Genomic DNA, 25,254 nt, shown 5'->3' with positions numbered 1-25,254 from the left:
CGCTTCACTGTCACATCAGCAGATGTTAAGACATTAAAAAGGGGATTTGAATTTAAATCCAGCAATTAATTTGCTCATCAACTCTGCATTATTACAATCCGCAATCAAATTAGTTTATTATAATAAAAAGTAGTAAAAAAAGTAGTAAATTCAAAAGGTAAATATCAACAAATGACCTTAACCACCCAGCCAAATTTGAATAATTAAAAATATTGACAAGTTTATGAAATTAGGTGTCAAAATCAGGTAAAAAATTTGCAGTATTCTCAGCTCCAGGACTGTGAGGGCATGTCTGGGCTGAAGCCATGTGCTCAGGGTGGCCTCAGCGTGTCATCGAGCCACCCTTTAAGGACCGCCCACAAAATCTTTAACTGAAAACTGGTGACATATTTCTCCACATTTCAGTAATATATCGTTCAAGTCTTTTCACATGTTTTCTGCAACTATTTACTATTTTCCAACATATATAAAGATTATTTTTTTTGGCCTTTTATGATAGTACAGCTGAAGATAGACAGGGAGTGACACGCAGTATATTGTCGTCCGATGCGGGATTTAAGCCGGGGCCAGCTGCAGCGAGGACTATAGCCTTACACGCGGGGCGGGCGCTTAAACCACTACGCTACCGACCGACCCTATTTTCCAACATATTTAATGTATTTTGAAAGAAGCTTCAGGACTGCCTTTACACAGAATCAGAACTAACACATATCTGCTGTGGTATTTAGACAATATATAATGAATACTCAAATGTTTTGTGCATTTCTCTTCCCTAAAAAAGAGAGAGATGAAGTCTTTCCTAACCTGGATGCAAAATAAACCATCCCTACTTACAGTATATCCTTCCTACTACAGTATATTTGTTTTACTTTTTGAATTCAGGGACTCATTCCCATCTACCCTGCATTATCACACATGATAACCATGACTGGTGTCTTCCTGCCCTCCCTTCATGTTGCCTGCATAAAATGAAGATGAAGTTCACGAGATGCTTCCCTTCATCTTGAACTCATTACACCCCACCCCCCAAACCCAACCCCCCCCCACCCCAGGTCTCTTAAAGCTGCCTGAAAGCCAAATTAGTACCATGCAGAGGGGTGGGAACATGTGCTGTCAGGACTCAGACCAGACGAAGAGGATGGGAGGATGACTGTGTAGGTTCTAATCCAACTTCCCCCTCATCACACACACACACACACACACACACACACACACACACACACACACACACACACACACACACACACACAGTGTAGACTAATCCACATACTCTAATCAAAGGCATATTTGAACACAACAGGGAAGGTGGAGCTGACCGTAATGAGCAGAGGAATATGGCCTGAAGATGTGTGTGTTAGTATGAGTACGTGTCTGATACTGATGCAGCTGCATGCATGGGTGCGTGCACTTGTGTCTCCAGGTCTTCTTGAGTGTGCTTGCCAAAAAATTAAAAAAAAAAGAAAGAAAGAAGAGGGAGCACTCCATATTGTCTGTCTGCGCGCAAGAGCAGGCACGCATGTCTGCGTTGTATGTGCATGCATGCATTCCTTTATTCTCTGGCTCACATGTTTGTGCTGAGAGGCCCCAAGTTTCTAGTCTTTGCCTGGAGAGTGCCAAAAGGTCATTATTTTGATTTCAGAGTATAGAGTGAGGGGAAAGCATGAAGCGCATACTGCGCTCTCAGGACCGAGGTGGTGTTAAACAGCATGTGACAAGGCGTCTGAGGGTTAAAACAACACTGATGTGTGGTCTCATTACAGTAGACACTACGGCAAATCGCACAGTAATCACGCACTCATTATCCTCAGGGAGCTCAGGTCCAGGCGAACTTTGTGGAAAAGTGTGTATCCCGCCGCTGAGTAGTCGTTCCTACAGTCGCAGTCCTGTCTTCGGCTGCCGTTATATGGACATTCAAAGGGGTTCAGCAACCTTTGTATTAAAGACAACCAGTGTTAGGATACAGTGTAAAACACAGCAATTACATAATCCTATCTGAAGTTACGCTGAGCCAAGTGTCATCGCTACATTATACACACCTGTACCCGTACACCTCAGAGTAGTTGTCCGTCTGACCGCTGCGCAACGTCACATATTCCTTGGGGAAATCAGTCTGCATCTCAGCACAGTATATCTGAGGCCAAACACATCGAGACAACAGATGAGAACCCGAGAGGAGGCTGAAGCTTGAGTCATGATGTGTGAACGAGAAATTCTGACAGGACAGACACACCTGTAAGATCCGGGACTTGACTTTGAGATAATATTCCCCATCTATCTTCACACCCTGCCTCATCTGGACTTCTCTGCAAGAAGTGAACAACTGGCCTGGGAAAAGAAATATGCAGAGAGGAAGGAGAGGTTTTAGTGCAAACAGCACGGAAACAGGAAACTTTTACATTGACGTCTGCCGCCATCCTTTTGAACGTCATGATTTTTAGCCGGTCCATGAATCTGTCGTCCACAAAAGCCAGAAAGATTGCAAAAGTTAATAAATGAAACCTTACGATAAGAATGGATTGTAACCTGGCTCTCATCCACTTAAATGTGAGCTGTTGTAAAGTGTTTCATTATTTGTGTTGCCTCCTCTGTTTTCCCAGAGTGCTGTAGGGCTCATATCACGCTGATTAGCTGATTAATATTAATACTTGACCGCAGAACTGGCTGTCATCCGAGCATAACATCTTAATTTCAGCAGTGCCTGACTTGGCAGAAGCCAAGTCCAGCGCACCAGTACTGAAACATCAGAAATTTGGGGGAGCAAACCTAGAAACTTTGGCCTGCTGCCGGCCTCGGAACATGCCCCTGAGGTGTTTTGACAGACTGTCCATATCACAACTTGTAGAAAACTGCTGACTGTCTATTTATTTTTCCACTAAATAATCACTCCTAGAGGCATTAAGGTGAGGTCGCTGTTCTGCCTAATGTGTTAAAACAAAGCAAAAAGTTGAGCTTCTATAAACACAATCAGATACGGTGTTGGCTGCCACATATACAGCACAGTCAATTAAATACCATCACTGTACACATTCCTGGTTTGTAGTAAGCACTACATGGCTCGGAAAAGCTGGAAACGGTGGTAGACTTTTGGGATGATGTGCTTCACAGCCGAAGAGAAGAGAAGAGAAGAGAAGAGAAGAGAAGAGAAGAGAAGTTGTTTGACTCACATTCTCTGTCTTGACATGCAGCTTGAGACTCAGGTTTTTCTGAAGGACGGCAGTGTTTGGACGGTTGGCCTTTGGAGGTCACACACTCCACTCTGCGCTCCATCACTCCTGCCCCGCAGGTCTGTGAGCACTGCAACACACACACAGTGCACGATCAATCACACACTACACGGCTACAACACAATGAACAAATACGCTGCAACCCAGATCCAAATCCACAAATGAGATTTCACCAGCAGAACCGTAAAAATGCACAAGTCATCAAAATGTTTTGTGAAAATGCCGATTAGCTCAAGAGGATTTCTCACAAGCCTCACAAGCTTTTATTTGTTTCACCTTGCTCCACGGGCCAGCTTTCCAGTAGGCTGTGTGCGGGCAGTCCCTTAGGAGGCATGGACGGGTGCCAGGAGGGTGGGGCTCAGGACAGCGGGAGCTGGCAGAGGAGGACTGGGCAGCGGAGTATGGGCGCAGAGCCTGAGACGAGGGCGTCACAGAGCAGGAGACTATGCGCTGCTGGTAACCTACACCGCAGCTGGCAGAGCACTGAGCAACACACACACACTGTTACTAACAATGCCATGAGTAAATGTTTCTACTGAGCAGTTATCAAATACTCTGTTTTTTTCCCTACCTGTGACCATTCCCCTGTAATCCACCTGTAGTTGCAGGGAGGTCCTTTGCAGGGCTCGTGCGACGGTGGCTGCAACGATGGCTCACAGTAATCATTCTGGACGGGTGTCTTCTCTGGGCCCATGCACCCCACCTTCCTGCTCTTCGTGCCTTCCCCACAGGTTGCATTACACTACAGTGAAAATGTTAACACAAAGAGTGAAGAAGAGTCGGCAGAGGGGGGGCAGTGTTGTACTTTCAACAACAGCATCACTGCAGCACTTCTCAGACTCCTGCTTGCTTCTTCTTTAAGCTCTCCAAATGGACACTCTTTATTATTAGAGGTTTATACAAGTAAGGAAAATTGAGTGTTGTGTGAAAATGACAACATTAGCTCTTCAGGAACGCGATCCTAAACATGTGCTCTGGTTACCATAAAAGATAAAAGTTAAGATGGTTTCCCTCAGGGCCTGTAATGGTTTATAGGTGCGTTTAAAAGTAATGATATGGACCATCTTAAAATGAATTTATGTAAAAAGCCTGTTGTGTGTGTGTGTGTGTGGTTTTTATGACAATTTCTTTGTATTTCACGAGAAAGCGAGAAAGATTTCAGGACTAAACTGTGAAAGAAATGAGGCTGTAAGTTCTCAAGGCAACACAGACAGGAATCTGGACACTGCAAACATTCCTGCAGCAGGAGGATACAGCGCTATGTCCCTACATGGCGCCCCTCTTTTATGCCTCACTTTCCAGGACAAAGCATGGGACATTAAAGAAAGATGAGCAAGGAGGGAAAAAAACAAAAAAAAACCATCTGTTGGCGTGACAAAGAACAGTGATATCCAGCAGTGGGACAAAAGGGGATGATGGCCATCGATATGATTTAGCGACTGATGGTTATCAACAAGGCCCTTACGATTGACGCACAAGAGAAAGGGTACCTGCAGGTTGTCTTTTTAATGGTGCAGAGAAAGAACAGAGATCTCAGCCAATAAAAACCTTAATAAGATGGTTAAACATCTGTTCATCTGTCTCACACTGGGAGACTGAGAGCAAAGAAGAGTGGGAGGGAGGTTGTAGATAGGGCATGAAAGAGAAAGTCTTGCACTCACTTGCTCCCATTCACCAGCGACCCAAGTGTAATGTGTGCATTCTGCAGTTTGGCATGGACGGACGGTTGCAGGACGCTGTTGAGCATCACATAGATCTTCTCTGACCCGGCCAGTGCCTTTTAGTCTGCAGTAAACATCTCGGTTCTGAACTCCGACTCCACAGGTGACTGAACACTGCTTAAACAGACACAAAACCCCCCACATCTGATTGAGAAAAAGGTGCATTAAACAGAAGAAGAGACACAAAGAAAGGATCCAGTAATGTGAAATCTGTTAACATGACCCACGATAATCCACTCAGCATATCAGAACAAGTTTTTATCTCGTTGTTTGTTGCTGCTTTGATGCTCCTAAACAATGCACTTAATAAATCCGAAGCCTGTTTGTCGCTTCTTGTGAGACGTATATCTGGGGTCACGCAGAGGTCTATCTCGAACATCTCTTTGATGTGCTTTGAGAAGCATACCTGCATACTGAGGAAGCACTCTGTAAGGCTCGAGCCTGATCAGCCTGATTTCTCTCCGACTCTCCTACAGACCTCAAAGAAACTGTGCCAGGCCTCAGCGATTTCACACAGTCAGAAAATCTGGGCATTATACAGAGAGTATCAAATTTCCCGAAAAACTTCCAGATGTATTTGTGTTGTTCGTGTCTCGCTGCAGTCGTGTGTTATCATTGCAGCGTGGTTGAATGCGAAGGGTCAAGTCCTTGACTTTGGAAAGAGAACAAAAAGCACCGTAGGAAATCTGACCTTCAAATCAAAAAAATGCTTCTTTTTTTTTTTCTTTTTTAATCTTACGAAGCATGAAAATAGAACCTGCTGTTAAACTGATTATAGTCACCGTTAACTGCTACAACTAAGGAAACCTGATTCTCTATCCGTGCAAAAGACCTGCAGCCCCTTCATCATAGACCGTGAGGACATCATGAAACTATAGACGAAAAATGAAGAGACTATTTTATGATTTCTGAAAAGTGTTGAGCGAGCCTTGTCAGACTTTAAATGGCCCAATTACAAACCATATTTTATCACTCGCGTTGCACATCTTTCTTTTTTTTTTCCAGAGTTGTGAGATTTCTGCTGCCATCCCAATACAAAAGATGTTTGTTGTATTTTAGTTATGCTGCCCGCAGCAATAAAAAATGACATTTCAAAACTGCAACAACAATGTGTCTTTTCAAAAATGGTGTCCCTTTAACTCTGGACAATCCGCGAAACAAAACTGTTTTCTTTGGAACTACTTTACAGCCTTATAAAAACTAATGACAGACTGATCTGTGGATTATCCGGTGAAACAGGAACACTGTTTCTGGAAAACACATGTTTCTGATTTTTTTTTTTTTTTGTGCATTTTCAATAATTCAATATTCACAACAAACAACATTTGTGTTGAGGTGAAGACAGATATTGAAATAAACAGAACTCAAAATTATCCACATAGCTGGAAAGCTCTAGACAACAATTAAAAACATCTTTTTTTATTGGATGAACCAATTGTCTGACAGCAATTTCAAATATTACACTAAACATATGCGCGCAGAGCATCACAAACAACCAGTAAAAAGAGGAAAATGACTCTTGTGTCCTTGGTTCAGTGGGCAGTCCACACCCCCCTCAGCTTCTCTAACATGTTGGCCATTACACCCCCAGTCAGAGGTGACTGAGAGGGCCGGGTAGCTGTGGAATAACTCAAACAGTGGGTGCTGAGGTTTCAAAGTTGTCACATGCATGGATATTAAGATATAAAACATGTCTTTATGCTCTAGTTGAGGATTTCATGGTTGCTGGTGGTATGTGGAGGAAGATGATTGCTTCCAGACACCAGCGAGGGAGAGAGTGAGAGGGGAGGAGGACACCCTCAAAGAGTGGGGAGTGGCAGGAGTCTTGTGGAGGGAGGCTGATGTGGGTCTTCAAGGACCTTTTGGGATTTAACAGTTACTTGGAAATGAAATTATTTTCAGGTAATTATAAACTGAAAACATAGTTATGCATATTATATGTCATTTCTGACATATTCTGCAATCAGAAACCCCTAAATCTGAAACACTGGACCTTTAATCAAGCAAACTTGAATATTTTTATATTAACAATCAATCATAACTACTTGTACACAGCTTTTTAGCATTGTTTTGGTTTTTCAGCCCGCAACTTAAACCTAAAAACGCACGCAGAGAGACAAAGTTAGCAAATAGTTTGTGAACACAGAGGAGTAAAGGGTCTAAAGAGTCAGATATTTCTCACAGTGGCTGGTGGAGACCAAAGCAGAGATAATGACTGAATATTTGCATTCATCAAAGAGGCACAAAGACTCACTCATTGTCACATTCACTCGATGTGGAGCTATTTTCTTAAAAGTTCAAACTAATGACATGTCGGTGTCGTGTCCACATATGTTTCTTATGATGTTGCTGGTTTAGGAGGCATATTGTGTATGTATGTTTTATTTATCGTGTGTGTTTGAACACACACAGTATGCCTGTTCCTTAGGGTAATCTGATAAAGCATGACAAAGAGCATTCCTCATCTGACATGTGATAAATTTGCTTTTGAATTTTTTTTCCTCCCTGAGGGACCTCGACGTGACTCTGGGCCAAAACTGTGCTGTGGCTCCTCTTGGCAGCAGATATGACGGCTGGTGTGGTGGGCTCCACGACGACAGCGACCTCAACCCCCTGGTGACTCGTCTATGCGCGGACTTTGCCATGCCAGGGTTTGGTTGCACTTGTGTACAATGGTACAGAAACCTGCTGCTTTTATCTGTATGGGAGGCCAAGCTCGGCTGCATCATCAGCTGCAACTCCAGATCTCCATGTTTAGTGTGTTTTGTTAAGGTAGCTAACGTGGATAGATAGATGGTTTATACATAACGTGGCTGATCAGTGTGTGGTCTGATGAAAAGCTCAGCATAAAGATACTAAACAACTATTTTAACACTTTAAAGCTGACTTTAAATGTCAAACAGTTTTTACGAATAAGGTGGTGGTGTTTAGTTTACACTTGAGGAAATGGCACATCACTCTTGAAGAATAAACTAAGTGGTGATTGGACAGGTGCTCTGTGTGTACTGTGTCCGACATCCTCAACCTCTGGGAAGTGTTTGGGCTTGTTTCTCAGCTGCCAGCAGCAGTTACTGTTAGTACGGTCCCCGAGAGGCTATTTTGTGAGCCAGAGGAGACGAGAAGAAGAACAAACATACCTCTCTCCACCTGTTGGCCTTCCAAGTGGGGCATCCTCGCGCCCGACAGGCCTTCTGTGTTCGCGGGCGAGGCATATGACTGCAGTGCTCCTCCTCTATTTTGGTTTGGTTCTGATAAACACAGGCTATCTCCCGCTGCTTGGTCCCCCGACCGCAACTCACTGAACACTGGAGAAGGGGAGAGAAAAGGGGGGGATGGGTGTTGGGTGGAGAATGAGAGACATATTAGCAAAGATCAGCGCTCTCGATCTCTACTGATAAAACAAACACTGAAGTTGTATTCTGTTCCCAGAGATCATTTATTGGCTGTAGGGACATTTAAAAAGTGAGTAGAAGCCCAGAAAATGTCTTTAAAATAGTTCCACTAGAAGTTGCTGATAGCGAGGTGTGAGGATTATTCAGGACATTGTTTCTAAAAAAGACACATTGCTGTTGAATATTTAATCACACGTAAAATTCTATTTGCCTCCAGAGAATGGAGACACAAAGGGAATCACAGAGCCACTATGACAAAATGTTTCTCTTAGTACAACATATGCAGCAATTAGATTTCGACACGAGGTGCACCCGACGGCTTCCTTGTTGCATTTCATGGCCAAGTGAACGCAACGCAAACAAACCGAACCAAACAACTGAAATGGATTCCGCCAAAAAACTTTTTTTTTTTTCCAGACGCTCAGACGCTGCTGGAATGCAGCCAACTATTTAACCTGTAAACAGAGGAATTACTTTTAGAGCTGCTGTGAACGGCAGAGGCCGAGGCAAGAGGAAGGCAAAGATGCAGGGGGGGGGAACATGGATGCATGCGCAGGGCGAGACAATCATCTGGTACGAATAAGGGACCTAGAAATACTTCAGGAAAGCTAGAGAGACGGAGAAGGAGGAGGAGAAAAAAAAACAACTCTATGAATAAAAACCAGACACCCTGATGAAAGCTCTGAAAAAGGCCTTCGCCCGAGCTTGTAGATGAAAATATTCTAGAGTCTTCGATCCCCATGAGGCCAGACAGCAATTAGGGTGCCCGCTATTTCTGCTTGACGAGTGAGCGCCCCCATACAAAAAGGCCACTCCAAAAATGGGTTGCTGGAATCGAATACACAAGACGAGAAGAGTTACATTTTGTCTTAGCGTATTTTCCAGTCCAGATAATAAACATAATATTGCATTGTCCTCTAATTATGATCTCAGAATGTTGCATAACACCAAACACATGCTCCTACAGCAGTACTGATTGTACTAAATGCAAAGTAAGAACCTGAACCGGCAAAAGTCTTGAGGATTTTTCTCCATTTCTCTCCAGTTTCCAGGAGCTAAATTATATTTTTACCTTTTTAAAAATAACTACCGATCAAGGCATGGAGTATCCATTTGAACCCTTCAAACAAAGCCACCTCCAGCCTTTTCTTCTTCAGTGTGGTGCAGGGCTGTGGTTGACACGGCACACACATGCATCATACACATTGTAATTACAGAGGCATTTTAAACATAGGGCTGGCTCAGCTGACGGAGAACATCAAAGCCAAGGCCAGAGCTGAGTGACTGAGTCCCTGAACATGGCAGATTCACATACCCGCTTGCACACTCACTCAAAAATGATAACAGAACTCCCTCTACCTCAGACAAGAGCAGAGACAGGCAAACATGTCGGAGGGGGGTGATGAGGCGGATGAGGGCTAGCCCCTCCTTACTGCTGTAAAAGCAGGAGGAAAAAAAAAGAAAAAAAAAAGGAGAGAGGAGAAAGGAAAAAAAAGGGAGGAAGAAAGGAAATCGCAGCCATACGGGCTATGCTCCCCCAGCTGAACTGTATCTGCATTTTAACGGTGGGAGAAAAGACACTATATGGGGGTGTGCTCTTCCCTCTACCCTGCCAACCTCATCTGTCAGCCATTAGTTAATCAGAGCTGGTAACACAGAGCACAGAGAGCTGGCACAGCTCGTGGGACCAGAGGACAGCTTCACCTCTGAGAGCAAGAAGAGGGCAAGGACTCAGGGACCTCTGCTTCACCGATCTACAGCTGGGCTGCTTCACTCACCAGCACCCACTCAGGTAAGACTACTCCACTTATCACTTACTGCCAGCCGTTACAAGTGTGACAAGTTAACGTCTCTTTGCTTTAAAAATAGTGGATGTTTAAAAAGTCGGTGCATGATAATGAAAAAAAAAAGCAGACTTTGTATGAAGATTTGTGCATTGAATTGAATCTATCTGAACTTTTATATACGTCGGTTTAAGCAGGTTATTTTTCTGCTGTGCTCCAGTGTGTTGCTAATGCGTGAGTGTTTTTCTCAGGGTCTCTTTAACACGAGGGGCAACTCCTTGAGAAAAACACATAAATCAATGAGTCTCATGGGCAATGAAACACTCATGAGACAGAGTTGCCCTCCCACGTTGTCCCAGGAATTCATTTCACATGAATAAGTGGGTTAAAGCTAGTATAATCCGGTCAGGTTCATCTAGGGCATAATGTGGATTACTATAAAATGGAATGGTTCACCCACTTAAGATTTGGCACGCAGCTGAAAATCAGCCAAGTAAAACAGCTTTTGTTGAACAAGCCGAACAGAACTTCTGCAGGCAAAGACATAATTGATATTTAAAGCCACATGTAACGAACAGGCAGCTCTTAATTATTCTACTTAGTGGCTCCAAAGCGGCATTCTTGATTTGGTAGTATTTCACAGCTCTGGAACAAATCACATAATTGAGTGTGAAACCAGACTCTGGCTAATTCATGCCTTTTCTGCGTGCTATTAAACCATAAAAGCCTCGGAGGTTTTTGAACATAGACGTCTAGATTTTGATCGATCGCCTACAGACGGATGAATTCTCGCAATGATTTATGACGTGATTTTCTTTTTTCAGCATTAATGTCTTTGTCTATAAATGGCAGGCATCAACTTCAGAATGACCCCACCCACTCCTCCAGTTGTGTGAACAGGTAAGCCAATAAGACACATGGAAAGTTTTAAGGAATCCAAGAGAGACTTAAGTAGAGTTTAAATTTCTGTCACTCAGCCAATATTGCAATCAGAGCAGCTAATACTGTACAATACCCCACAGAGAGAAGGCAAATTCCACAAAACCAACTAACCCCTTTTGGCTCAGATCAAAACTACTCTGTGTGTAGAGGTGCTTTTATTTAAACACTGATCACATCGGCCCCCAGCATCTAGCAGTGCATGAAAACATTTATTACTGTGAGAACTGTAATTACACTATACAGTAAGTCTTTTTGCAAACAAATTGTGTTTTGAAGTTCGTAATATACAATGAAGACTTCAAAGAAATTGTGATTTATTATGTGCAAAAGTCAATTTAGACCACAAGATCTTTTTTTTTTCCCCTATATGTTTTCTATATTTAGTGGTTCTAAGTAAGACCATATCTTAAAATGTGAGAGCCAAGGTCGAATTCCAATCACATTGCAGCACGTTCACAATGCAAGAGGATGGTAATACCAAGCATATGGTAACTGTAGTTACATAGACTCTTCAAAGGAGTTCAGTGTTGACCCGGAGCAAGAACAAACTTGCAAGTGTAGACTGTGAAGGGAGTGTAGAATTATACCCTGGGCTACATGTTGTCAAGGCTGTGAGATAGAGAATATACTAATGAAAGGTGGTTACATTTCCCCCCGCACACCAAATGAAGGACACAGCACGTAGGAATATTATGAAACTGAATGTTCTTTCAGATAGTGTCCTGTCTTTTGTTTTAGCTTCATCAATGTCACCACATTCTCTGCAAATGACCGAAACAGTGAGGCGAGAGGGAGGAAGATAAAGGGTCAAAGAACACTCGGGCTGCTTTTCTGTTCATGGTCTTGTTTTGCAGGGAGGTTTCAAAGACAGAAGCCAAAACAACACATGTTGTCAACATGGGAACAGCTGGTAAGAGCGGCCTCATGGGGCAGAGGAATGTCAAGAGTCATAGATCTTTTATCCATCAAGACAAAATAGCCACACAGACTTTGTTTGAAAGCATGCACAGGAGCAGTGTGAAATCCACCTCGTCTCATGCTGAGCTTAACTAACTTCAACCATTTATCTCACCAGATGCTTCAAACTACAAAAATAACGTATGATGTACCATCAGTTTTCAAAGTATGCCAATATAATCACATGCAAATAATACATGACAAGACACAATGATCAATTTCAGATGTGACAAGCTGATTTTGCCATATTATTATTATTGATTGCAAGATGTGGAAATAATTTTCCGTCTGTCTACGCAGTTCCTGACAGACAGACAGCTGCAGGAACTGCAGCATACTTGTTATTGGCTAAAACTAAACATCATATTCCGCACTGCGCACTCCAAAGTATGACTTTGTCATCTTTTAAAAGAGTTAAATAAACAGCCAGTTGAGTAGGCATATACAGTTTCTTCAACATGGTTTCCTTTTTAAGTCAACACCACTCAGAAAAGATACACCAAGCAGCCATAAGTCAAAACCAAATGACAAAACAGCAGAGCTCTTTCATCTGTCTAAACATTCCACTGAGAGTTTATAGAGATTATAGTGCAACGTCCAGCACTGCTCAGTACTCTGCTGCAGATGTGGAGGAATAACTATAGATACGATGAAAAATGCCCATTCCTGATGCCAGAACTTGAAAAATACAAACAGCAGACCAAGCCGTAAAGTTATAAAGCAGTGACCTTTGACACGGGACATTCAAGTCTAACTCCCTCTTCCTGCTAAATGTTACACAGCTGCTTTTCTAATCTGTCATAGCAACCGGCCTGCCACAGCTTACATAGAGGAAAGTATGGAAAAGCTCAAAAAAAAAAAAAAAAGGGGGAGATCCTGACCTCACGTTTAGATTTACAAGAAAAGAAAAGATAAAACCATAAAGGAAGTGATAACAGCAAAGCAGAATTATATCGTTCTATGTTGATTTTGTAATGGAAAATCCACCAAAATCCACACCTGCTATGCATGTGTCCCATTACCACATAGAATACGATTTAGAAAATTCATTTATCGCAGAGCTTATGTGGAGATTATTTGGTATCTAAATGCAAATGGCTGGGGCGTAACAAAATTACCGACATCCCAACCCAACCTCTTCATCAACTGTCAGGTTTTTTTGTCTTGACATAGGGCAGATGGCTCCATCAGAGCAAAAGTCAACCCAAAAACACTGTCAATGAGAAAATGAATAAAGAAATGAAAACTGTTATTCTTGCACAGCTACAAAGTTTTTGAGGCAGATTTTTCTTCTGTCAACATCAAAAAAATAACATCAGGTTTTAGTTTGAGCCCTTCAAACTCAACTAAGATGATTCTTTTTGCAGACAATCCTTTTGTAGACTTCATCAATGGTAAACATTCATACATGAAAAAACCCCCAAAACAAAACATGGTAGAAAACAAGACAAGAGCTACAGGCAATGGCAATATTCCCTGCTGGAAGTTTTGCCAAAAGTATAATGCAGTGGTTAATATGCAAAATGCTCCATGACATCTTCTAGAGCTCTACAATGCTTATATAGAAAATAGTACTTAAAAAAAACAACCACCAAGCACCACATCTTTTTTTGTTTTATAGACCTGACAATTCATCATTCATTCATCAAGAAATAATTGCCAGTTTTGATGATGAGAAGAAATGCGAAAAGCCCCCAAGAAATTACTCAAGGTTGGGTTTTTGCTTTGATGTTGGTATCTTTTTGTAACCAGTGTAGAAAGGACCAAAGAAAAGAAAAAAACTGACACTGACTGACTGTAATTTACTCACATCTGTTGACCAGTGGCCCTGCTATCATAGGAAAACCATTCTAAGTAGATCTGACAGGTTGCTAAGTCGCGTGGAAAGTACAGCGTACTCGAAATTTTACGATACACATTGAGCTAAATCCCTAACCCTCTTTGGTGTAGCTAAAACCTCACACAGTCTTGTATGTTGGAGTTGAAATGAAGGACTATTATCTCCCCGTTACTTCAAGTGAGCTATGACATCCAGTTTATCACTGTCTCTCCCGCAAGAGGGGCGAAAAGCTTTTTGACAGAGATGTTGAGTCCTACAAACTCCATTTCACTCCATCAACTTGATAGTATCGACGGGCCCAAACAGGACCAGGCCCCATCAAGTCTGATGTGGTAGCCTCATGTGAGAAGAATATCTGTTTAAGTGTAGTCTAAGAGGTGACTCCTAGAGGCTTAAAAGCACTTTATAATACTTGACCGACGCGTTGAAGAAAAGCAGGCTCTGTCTACCTGTGTCAAAGTGAGGCCATGTTCCCTATCATTGGAAGAGCCTCGGGTAGACCAACCTAAACGCTTCCAGACTTTCACGCCCTGTCTACTCTCATTTCACTGTATCTGCTCCTAACTCAGATCGCCCACAATATAACATCTACCCTTTCTAGATAGGCTCCTCTCTTAATTTTTCACAGCGCCCTGAACAAACTCATTGTGGTTCTAGGTCAACTCTTATTTCTTTAGATAGGGGCATTGCTCCCTTTGCTCCGACAGCATTAACATCAATTTCCGAGGGTATTTATGAAAGTGCCGGCAAAGAAAATCTACATTACAATGTGCAATATGTTAAACTTCATGTTATCCAACTGCTTGACCTAAAAGAGACTTCCATTCCTAATGTGAACGCCATGCTGTGATCCAAATATTTTGAATCTTCGGATAACATCTCGCAGCATCTGGTTTTCTGCCTCCCAAGTCTTAATGGTTTGCCAAAATTTGTAGGCCATAGTGCTTGACTTTTAACCAGCAAATCATCAACTGAACTATTTTGCTTTCTCTCAAAGGCCGAAATGAAACATTATCTCCTGACTCAGATTTAAATTAAAGCCATGACAAGAGCCATGCTTGTGAAGACCAAGGGACCTTCCAGCCACCGCTGAGATTGCTCACACTCGACTGGCATATGGGCAGGATCAGGAAACACAAGCCCAATGATGTCACGACCAACTGACCCCAGGGTGACAGGTTTGGAGAATGTTCATGCCCACTAACCCTCAGGCCAAAGTCAAGTATGTCAATGTTGTGCATGTGGATTTCATTTGAAACAGCATGATTAGTTCACAGACGCTCAACTGCGATCCCCCTCCATGGGAAACCCTCTCTGGACAGGAAACGGTATGTTTTTGTTAGCAACAAACAGGCATAAATTACTAAAATGGTGCCTTGGTTGCCAATTTATCACACACAGCCTTTTTGTTGCTGCACATATTTGACATCGACATTGCTTTCAAGGTAATTACCATTAGTGTTTTAATGATATTTACATTCCTGATAGTTTATGTTGAACTATGTGTCTGCAATCCTGAATTTGTGCAATAAATGTGATAATGGTTTTGTGTCTTTTCTTCTTTATATATGACAAATGTGTTTTGATGATGTGCATTTGGAAAACGCATAAAGTTTTGACAATTGTTTGTTTAGTTTTTAGCAGATTATCTTTGAGAGACAAACTAAAGTAAAGCTTCTATGAAAAATCTGTGCAATTGTAAAGACATTATTGTCTTTCTGTAAATGGATGCCAACATAAAGGGTTACTCTTGTTGGTCAAATGTTTACCAACGTGCAAAGCATTAAAGAATATTGTCAAGATGGTAGTATAACATCATTAATCAAGTTATTAACAAGTAATTTGGGTTATTTCCAAGAAATGTAGCGTACCTCTGAAACATATTTAACAAGATTGGAGAAATGGCTTGAATTAAAATGCTTTATGAGGGATAATAAATGTGTTAACTATGTTCCCAAGAAGGGATTAAACAGTGCACAATAATATTGGATATTTTGAGAATACATTAGATACATTTTACTGTTATTGACAGTGTTTTAATTTAGTGTAGAAAAATATTTTACTACCAACGGAGAGGCCATTACATAAGGTAAGACGCCTGAAGCTTTGAAACCATGAGAAATATTTTGACAATGTTATGTAATACAAGGAGGACCCTGGACCATTTGATCCCCCTCTGGCCTCTAAAAGAGCCTCCTGAATGTTTATCATTTCATACAGGCAATATTTAATATTTTGGCTCTATAAACTGATTAAAAATGAAAAAGGCTTCCTGTAATATATAATAGAAGTCACATGTGTGAACGGATGTCAGCCTCTCGTTTAAGTTTAAATCACTCTGATCAACACTTGATCTAGCATGTGGACTACACTGTCGCTTCATATAAAGCTATATTAAATAAATGCTCCACTGCAGTTGGTTCATAAGATGTTTCTGATTATAGAATTTAGTGATATGGCGTATTTTAAGTTGAAGCCTATGGCAAATTTATATGAACTATTACATTATTCAGAATATACTGCCTGATATTGCCTTTTCACGCTGTTTTAATTTGTGTTTCACTTTAAAGAACAACCGCCTCTAAAAAAAAAAGCAGGATTATGTCAACTACAAAATTCAATAAGTATTCTAAATACTGACTTTCTAGGGCTTGCTTTTGGATCCCCTCAACTAAACAACCCTTGCCAGCATGAATTAATACCAATTATTGTTGTAGTAAAAGTAATACTCCAGCGGTCTCCTGCCAAATGCATTACGGAGAGCTCCATTAATGCAATGGTAAACAGATGTGCCACCCAGAGCCAAAGTTTGATTTGGACTGTGTATGTTTTCTCCAGGGAGATTACAAAATAAAATGTTAAAAGGAATAGGCCTGCAGCGTTTTTACACTACATTATGCAGAGGTATGTACTAGTATGGTATAGAAACAGATTTTAAGTATGCCTCCAAAGACTTAATTAATACAAGGACTACTTAAAATGGGTGCTAAACAGAGTGAAGTCAATTGAGGGTCAAATACCTAAATACCACATAATGACCTACAAGTTAAGTCTTTTCTATGGGCTGTTTACAGTAACTCACCTATACACTGTATACTGCATAAACCTACTGCACATGGATTGTGTATTAGTATATTAGTATTAAGATACTGTTTACGAAGGAATAATTACTGTGACTAAACAAAACCTGTTCTCCTGCTGAAGCAATAAACTATATATCCCAAATTTTGCCCTCTTGTAGCGTGCTGTGTCTTATTTTGTTTTCCCATCTTGTAAAGCAGTTCCCTAGGGTGATGTCTAACATAAATTGTGCACTTCCTGACATAAGTTGTTAACCTAACACAAACTGTGCTTTTCCTTCAGAGCGCTGAAGTCGTTAAAGGTACAGTCCTGCATTTTCTTTGTCAGTAAAATATTGCATTGAGAAACAACACAAATTTCACAGTTATGTTTCTTTAATAATATTTACAATGGGAAAAAAGCTAATTCAACATGTTTATGTATTTTTGCACGTGAATGAAATAAATAGCAAAAAGAACAACAACGAACCAAAATATGCAAAATAAAGTTGAGTTGCTCCCTTGAGTTTGGTAACTTTGCACCACAGGGTTTGGAAAAAAAAGAACGGAGTGGGAGTGAAACTGCCATTGCTGAGGAGTCTTTGTTGTAGTGGATGTCTTGGTTGAGTATGACACACACAGCGAGAGAGGCAAAGGAACAAAAGGAGGAGACTGCAGACATCCTCACTGAGAGGACAACGACATAAATACAGACCCAGCTGCAACACTTGACCTGAAATATGTGTCATAATAAGTTTATGTTCCCTTTAACCAAAATAATATAATTCAGGGTGCTTACATGTCACATTTTAAAACTGATCACAGATTGTCTTGCAGGAGCCTGAATCTGCAAAGCTGCACAACCGACAGAGTGCCTGAGTTCAACACATACTGTAGCAAAGTTACTGTAGATCCATTGTGGAGTCAAAGTCTGACTGGAAACTAGTTTTTCACATTAAAGAGTAACTCACTACCAGGCTGGATATCACTGAATCTCACTGCACATCTTCAGTTTACGGGTGAAACCGCACCTATCAGTGATGTCATAATGTACTGACCGACCCTGAAGTACACCTCTACATCCCTGCAGCAAAGTCAAGGTTTTAACCACTGAAGAGATTTTCAGCAGGTGTGTAATTGCTATTTAAGGCTATAACAGGTAAAAGCAACTAAAACCTATTGTTCATGCTTTGTACTGGTTGACAAGAGTACAAAAAAGGACCAAAGTCACTGATGTACGATTGTTGCACGTGCATACTTTTAGAGTAACATGTTGATCTTAGGAAAAGGCCCCAACCAGGAGTGTTCATGTGACATGTGTGTATAATGACAAATAATTCAAGTTCAGTGTTACATCTGCCTAAACTGGTGACAAAAAAACATTAAAGCATTAAAGCTGCAACAAGTAATAATCTATTGTAAACAAATAAATAAGTTTAATTTGAAAAAAGAAAAAAAAAATCCTTCAGAAATACAAAAAAACTGGCCAAAAGAATAAAGAGACACAGCAACAAATGACGATAACTCTGTAAGGAGGAGGTATCTGTGTGCTTTTGTTTGCGTTATGGAAAATGATGAGAAACGGAAACGGCTCAATGATAACCTGCGCTGACAGTTTCATGTTCAGTAAGCTGCACTGATGCTGCCTACCATTATCAGAATAAATACACTTTTTCTGAGCTCAGAAATATGATAAAACTCTGTCTTCATGATACCGACAATGCACCATTTTATAATGTAAAATTTAATAGCACCATATCATAATGACAGAATATCACAATGTCACTAAAATGTGATTAATTAAACCTCAGACTGAATTCCTCAGTTATGATGTTAGGATTGGCATCATATCTGAACATTTCCGTCAACACATAATATGACCATTCTGTAGTGAGTGTAGTTTTTGCTCATGCTCAATGGCTTGATAGTATAAAGTAAGAACCAGGTGAAGAAAGATCTACGAATATGTAATTAGAGTGTAGTTTAAAAGCATTTAAGCCTGTTTTCCTATGTGATATAGACTACGTTATAATACCGGACAATATACCTTATTGAAACATAAAATAGCAATTTATATTTTAGGAAGAAATATTTCCTATACTGGTTATTTTTCAGTCATTGTGCATTTTATGTGTTTATGTGTTTATATGATAGATTTTGGATCTTTTGTTTAATAGTTTACTCTGTTATCGTGATGAACGTAGATGATTCGATATAGTTTAACCTAAGAGAGATGAAGCCGTTCTAAATTGCATTTCAACTTTAAAAAAACACATTATCCAAAAAAAAAAGAAAAGAAAAAAAGATACGACTGAAACATGTTTTGAAAATATTTTCCTCTGTACAACCTGTATTTACTCATAGAGAGATATGAGAGGTCTGACCAAAAGCACCAGCAAAAATATTAAATATAATATTCGGTAACGAAAACTAGCTACTTGTAAAACAGAATCATACTGTACAAAGATACATATACAAAATACACTGAATTTCACTTGTTGCTGTTCAATAAAGGTCATAATATTAACTCTTATACACAAATATACACTTGTGTACTTCGGATACAGGGTGAAGACAGCAATAACAACACAGAACATTTACTTCACGCCTCATATATGAAATAAATATCTTCTAGAGTTATGCCTCTACAAATATATGGCATTGTTGGACAACACTGTCCTAATTTATAGGTTTTAATTTGGAGTCTTGGCTCAAAATGGGATCCATGTGTTTTTAATGAACCCCTAAGTGGAGCAGCATTGTGTTTTTCTGGATTTTCTCTTTTTTTTTCTTGATTCTAATCAGCACCATGCCACTGCAGGGCCCATTTGGGTGGGCTTGAGCTTTCTAGCCAACAGTGGCGAGAGTTACCCAGCGTTCGCTTCAAAACCTCCCACAGTTTCAGGCTAAAAACACACTCAGTACACACGTCTGAAGTCATTTTAGCACCATGTCTACTCACAGTGACGCGCCCTCAGTGAGGAAGATAAGTGTTGGAGGAAATTGAGTTAGCACTATCGTACCGGCTTCCATGGTCGGCGGTGCCAGGAGGCAGAGCCCGGGCAGGGCTGCAGGTTGCATTGCTCCATGTCGGGCGGCTTGTCCAGGACGTCGCAGTTGTAGTCGTTGAGCCTCTGGCCGTTCGGCCTTTGACAAACCACCAGGCGAGTCTTCCTCCCTCCACCGCAGGTCTGAGTGCACTGAGGTTAGCAAAGAAAAAAAAGGCATTTAATAACAATTACATTAAGTAACTACATTATAATATAATAATGTGTCTTATAATGTGTATGACTTTATGAGACCAGCGACCTAAATAACAGACACTGGACAAATTCCTGTGTTTTGTAAGTACACATACTGTACAGACTGAGAAGTCATAACAGACAGAATTTAATTGAGTTTATGTGGGAAATAAGATTCACAACAACCAAAAGGATGTTTTGAACTTGGTGATTTGTCCTCACCTCTCCCCAGACGCCGTAGTTCCACAGTGGGCAGGGTCCAGAGTCGCAGCTCTTGGACTCGGCAGGTTTGACCCTCTCATCGCAGTAACTGTTGCTGCGTCCGTCAGCATCCTGACAGACTACCACTCGCCTCTGGAAGCCTCCTGCACAGGTACTGGAACACTGCAGAGCACATAGAGCGTGTCAGTGAGGACTACAACGGACAGAGACACAAATATGCCTAAACTCACAGGCCATAACTGGGTGAATTTAGTCTTAATTTGTTTGAACTTTGGCAAAGGCACAGATACTTTATGCATGCAAGGCCTAGTGTGAGTGAATAAACACCATACTTATCTGTGAAAGCCAACTCACAGTTTAAAAATAGTAAAAAAGCATTTGGCCCATCTTTGTAACATTGACAAGGATTTTACAGCTTCTACTTATTCAAATTTGATCTTTGATCCCAGAAAATTGAAGGTGCACACATACACATACAAACACACAAATACACATCCTGTTATGCCGATTTTTACCTTTGAGTCTAACCAAGACTAATCTCAGCTGCACTGTTCAAAAAGATCTTCCAAAGATGGAAAACATCAGTCCATGAAGGACGATCTCAAACACCGAACAAAACTGCCTTGAACAGAGCAGTAGGTACGCTCTGCATCCAATTAAAATGACACATCCCCACTGTCAATGGGAGTGAGTACACTCAGTGCTCTCTATATGTGAGGGAGGACAGCACAGAGTGAGCCTGAACAGCAGTGCTTTCAGTCAAGTTCATTATGTGAGACTGAACAGTGTACTGGGATGAATGCCTCTGCTGGGGGGGGTTTGGGGGTTTAGAAAATAGAACAACCGTCTTTGCATGGCTTTCAGAAAAAAAAGATAAAAGCCCACAAAACATTTATCTACTCTAAAATAGGGTTTCGCAGTAAAAAGAAAACATGAATTTCGATAGAAATAATAAATAAATAAAAAAAACACCCATCTGTTAACTGAGTTGTGCTTGTTTGAAAAGAAAAACACCAAACACTATGTGCCAAAAGTTGGCATTTTATTTAAAATTGACCACTTTTTGTCAATTATCCCTTAGCAGGGAGCAGGTTCTCGCTTTAAAACAACACACAGAGCTATAATTTCCATGTAAAGCTAAAATAACTCTTTGCGTTAGTGTTTGCGATAATGGTGATCTGGGTATATAAGGGCAATTTGACGGCAAAATGGATGCCAAAATAGCACTATGTGAACAGAACAAAAACAAAGCCTCGAGCTTGAACTGTGTCTAGCATTTTGGGTTTGTTTGTGTCCGTTTAATTTCAGTCAAAGGGTCAAGTCTGAGCTAACCTAGAATTTTTCTTGGTTACACAGTCCTGAACGTCTATACATACACTGACAGACTATATATACACTCTGCAGTCCTTAGTATGCATTGCAAATTTATCCCTTGGTGCTGTTTGTGAAGTGCTTTACCATGTATGGCCCTCTGCCCTGAGAAATTGAACCATCTGCTACCTAAGTGTGTTCACAAGAATGTGTTTACAGACACACACATGCCTGACAACACCTTATATGCACCATGCACTATGCTGTCCATTCATTCTTTGTTGGCTTTCTCATGAAAGTTCAAAAAGATCTTTTGGTTTCCCATAAATTATGCAAATTCTGATTGTAATTTCCTAAAATGAATAGCCCACAAGCCATGTAAACAGCTCTATTTCCCCAAAGATCACATGTCAAACATACTGCGCCCCAGGGTCCGGTCCTCCACTGGTTGTCTGCTGAGGGTACATTCCAGCTGCTGTGTCCAGGATGGCGTCCTGGATCCTGGGGATATCCGTAGGGCTGGTCGTTGATGCGTTGACGGTGGTAGATCGAGGAGCAGGGTGCGGCGTTACACTCTTGTTCTATTGCAGGTTTCTCATCCGGGTCACAGAAAGACTGGTCCACTGATTGGTGGTAGTTAGAGCAGACAACCTGCCGGGTGACTGTTCCCACGCCACAAGTCGCTGAACACTGGGGGTGGAGAGGGGAGTGCAACTGAGGTGAGGGGCTGTCGATTTCACAAGCAAAAGCTGGAATCTCATTAAAGTTCAAACATTGCTACGAGAACCAAGTAATAAACTGATGATTCTATACTTCCTAAATGTCACAATACTGTATGTTGACATGTAATCTTTGTTTACATTCTTCCAGCTTGCATTCCTTTCCCCAGCGTTTCTTCCATTTATTTCTCTAGTGACATCGTTGTAGGACATTTACCAGATTCTAAATCAGCCAAGTTTGGGGAGTGTTGTTTTCACTGATTGCTCCCATGTATTGATTCATGATGTGAAGCCTTGTGATGTGAAGCCCCAAGAGTCTGTAACCGCGACCACAACGGGAGAAGAAATCAACTTAAAATGACATCAATTTAATGAACTGAAGGCTTTATCCTCAGAGATATCTCATTTAGACTCTTTTATTTCACATTAGCACACAATTAAAAGATCATGGCGGTATCGCCGTAAATCACCCCCGGCTCTCTCTAACTGCAACCCTCCCACTGCTGGTGTTTTAGTGGCCTCAGAGTGCACTCTTGTCATGCTGAAATTCACGAATCAGTACTTAACAGCACGAGATCACAGCAGTAGCAAATGACCATTTTGTTTCAGAGATTTAGTTTTGAACATCGTTGGAAAGATGAACATGCGAGTGATTACTCAAAACGGAAAACATCTGTATTGATTGGACACAGTGATGGCTGTTTTCACTCACAGGAGACCACTCCCCGGCGCGCCATTGGCCGCAGGGGCTGAAGCAGGTTGAGGTCTCCGGGGGGCGAGGCAGGTGGGCGCAGTGTGACTCGTCAGCCACTCCTCCCTGGGCATCTCTGCAGCTGACATAACGCGCCCGCTTCCCCTTGCCACAGGACACCGAGCACTGTAGGATATGCAGATACCAGAGATAAATATTTGTCTCATGTGGAATTCACCAACTGCATTCTGCAATCTTTCCTGATTATTATGAAATTATCATGAGGTAGAGTTTAGAAAATGCACCACAAAATTGGCTGGTTTTGAGTGCCGTGTAAGCTGTGCCATACAATTTCAAGAAACTGGCAGCCCAGAATGATAACAAGAGCATACTATATACTCTATACAATCATATCTACGGGTCTATAGTAGTATAGTATCTAATCTGCAGGGCTGTAGTAGATATATAATTACCCAGATACTGCAATTATGTTAAATTTGAAGCTATCAAATAGCCTCTTTTTGTATAAAAGAGCACAAAGTGGGTGTAAGGTGAGTTGATTTTTGATGACTTTCTGTGTGTTGACTATATTTTCCATAACAATACGTTGATGCAAGCAAGTCTCTCTGGACTATACAATGTGTTACATTGTGGATTCTTTACCAGGTGTCCTGAAACGACTCCCTGATCAACTTTCACCTGCTTGTATTCTATAGCTGGACCGGTGCCACCTCAATGGGACATCACAGTAAACATTTGTGATGGGATGAATACCAAATGCAATCAAATGGCTCCAGCTCAAATAGGCATGTTAATATCCCCTCTCATATCAGTGATACCCTGAAGAGGATGGCAGTTCCGCTTCTCAGGAGGGGGGTGGGTGCATATGCATGTGTTGTGTGTATTATGTGTGTGGGTGTCTCTAAGACCACACTGGCGCTGGCCTCTTTGACATGTGAGCTCATACCGGCTTTCAGATTGACAGACGGGGTTCAATCTTAGAAACCGTAGACTCGTGTTTAGATGAAATCTGGTTTTCATTTGCGACGACTAACAATGCAAAGTATCAAAGAGACAGAGGGGCCTCTCAGCCCAGACGGCGGAGCCTGTGTGTGTGTAAGTGTGTGTAAGTGTGTAAATGCAGCAGGGGGTAAAAGAGACAATGCCAAAGAGGATCATGGTGCTGTACTAGCTGAAGGAATGTTGTGATGTACAATAAAGTTTGATAGGTAAACCTAATATTTGCAAACGCGTGCAGACGCATCATTACTGGAGTGTGGTTTTCGTATATTAAAACACACACACGTATGTTTGTATACAGTCTTTTTCATCAGCGTTCTCATTTTGGATTCTTTGTCCAGCCAATCATTTCCCTTCGAGCTATATCCTGAGATGAACAGTGACATGACAGCACAAGAATTTGTTTACCGCTTAACAAAAACCGCATTGCTTTTGTATATTTTCTGGACTCTGTAAGGTAAACCTACCGGGCCGTAATGTGCTCTGATAGACCCAATAAAACCTATTTGTTTTCTTACCGCTGTCCAGGAGCCGTATCTCCACTGAGTCAGGAGCTGAGCCGAGTTGTCAGGTCGAGGCGTGCTTTGTGCCGGAGAGGCCCACGGACAGGCCGGCATCTCGCAGTCCTGCAAATACAAACATGCAAATACAGTTAACTACATTGAAGGGGTGGGAGTAAATATGCCAAACACGTTTCTAAACACATTTCAAAGACTTCCTTGGCTACAAAGATTCAGCGCATGTGGTGCTGTAATAAAGCTGTCCTAAAGGACTAGATCACGGAGGAAACCATTTAGTTCAAACAAAAGATGCATGAAACAAGGCTATAAATACATCTGTTGAGGATGTCTGCAGCTGTAAAAAGCTCTCTTATTGTTTATTTCTCAAAGCCTGCCTTCTATGTCTGACCATGTTGTGGAGACCTCAATTCCAACAGCTGAGACAGATCATCTGTCTGGAGACTGAAAGGTCATGGGCTCAACATTCTCGGTGTCCATCAGTGTCTAAGAGCCCTTATGCAATACAGGTAAACCACTCAAGTAAAAGTGTGCTGCAGCCTTATGGTCTCTGTCCACCGTGACACTGACATAGGCTTTGGGGTTAAAGAAAAACAGAACAGGCAAACATTT

At 41.3% G+C, this 25,254-nt stretch overlaps 1 protein-coding gene and 1 long non-coding RNA gene across 3 annotated transcripts in view; one reads left to right on the top strand and one right to left on the bottom strand.

Moving 5' to 3' along the window:
• LOC104933862 (A disintegrin and metalloproteinase with thrombospondin motifs 20) overlaps window positions 1–25,254 on the bottom strand; it is a 78,959-nt gene that overhangs the window by 4,084 nt on the left and 49,621 nt on the right. Inside the window, exons 24-36 of one of the 2 annotated variants that reach the window (XM_019272658.2) lie at window positions 24,643–24,750; window positions 23,126–23,290; window positions 22,115–22,384; window positions 20,384–20,545; window positions 19,943–20,119; window positions 8,083–8,250; window positions 4,886–5,062; window positions 3,796–3,966; window positions 3,501–3,707; window positions 3,165–3,294; window positions 2,231–2,325; window positions 2,037–2,131; window positions 1,796–1,929 (exon numbers count right to left, since the gene is read on the bottom strand). In XM_019272658.2, coding sequence (XP_019128203.2) covers window positions 1,796–1,929; window positions 2,037–2,131; window positions 2,231–2,325; window positions 3,165–3,294; window positions 3,501–3,707; window positions 3,796–3,966; window positions 4,886–5,062; window positions 8,083–8,250; window positions 19,943–20,119; window positions 20,384–20,545; window positions 22,115–22,384; window positions 23,126–23,290; window positions 24,643–24,750 — 2,059 coding nt within the window. The remainder of the gene's footprint in view (window positions 1–1,795; window positions 1,930–2,036; window positions 2,132–2,230; window positions 2,326–3,164; window positions 3,295–3,500; window positions 3,708–3,795; window positions 3,967–4,885; window positions 5,063–8,082; window positions 8,251–19,942; window positions 20,120–20,383; window positions 20,546–22,114; window positions 22,385–23,125; window positions 23,291–24,642; window positions 24,751–25,254) is intronic. The other variant, XM_010749396.3, reaches the window with a different exon arrangement.
• Window positions 9,431–16,452, top strand: LOC109141615 (uncharacterized). Its single transcript, XR_002042791.2, has 2 exons — window positions 9,431–10,129; window positions 10,946–16,452. It is a non-coding gene; the product is annotated as an uncharacterized LOC109141615 (long non-coding RNA).

This window comes from Larimichthys crocea, chromosome XXI (assembly GCF_000972845.2).
Source record: "Larimichthys crocea isolate SSNF chromosome XXI, L_crocea_2.0, whole genome shotgun sequence".
NCBI lineage: Eukaryota > Metazoa > Chordata > Actinopteri > Sciaenidae > Larimichthys > Larimichthys crocea.
The sequence above is the reverse complement of the archived record's forward strand: the minus strand, read 5'-3'. Positions and strand labels throughout refer to the sequence as shown.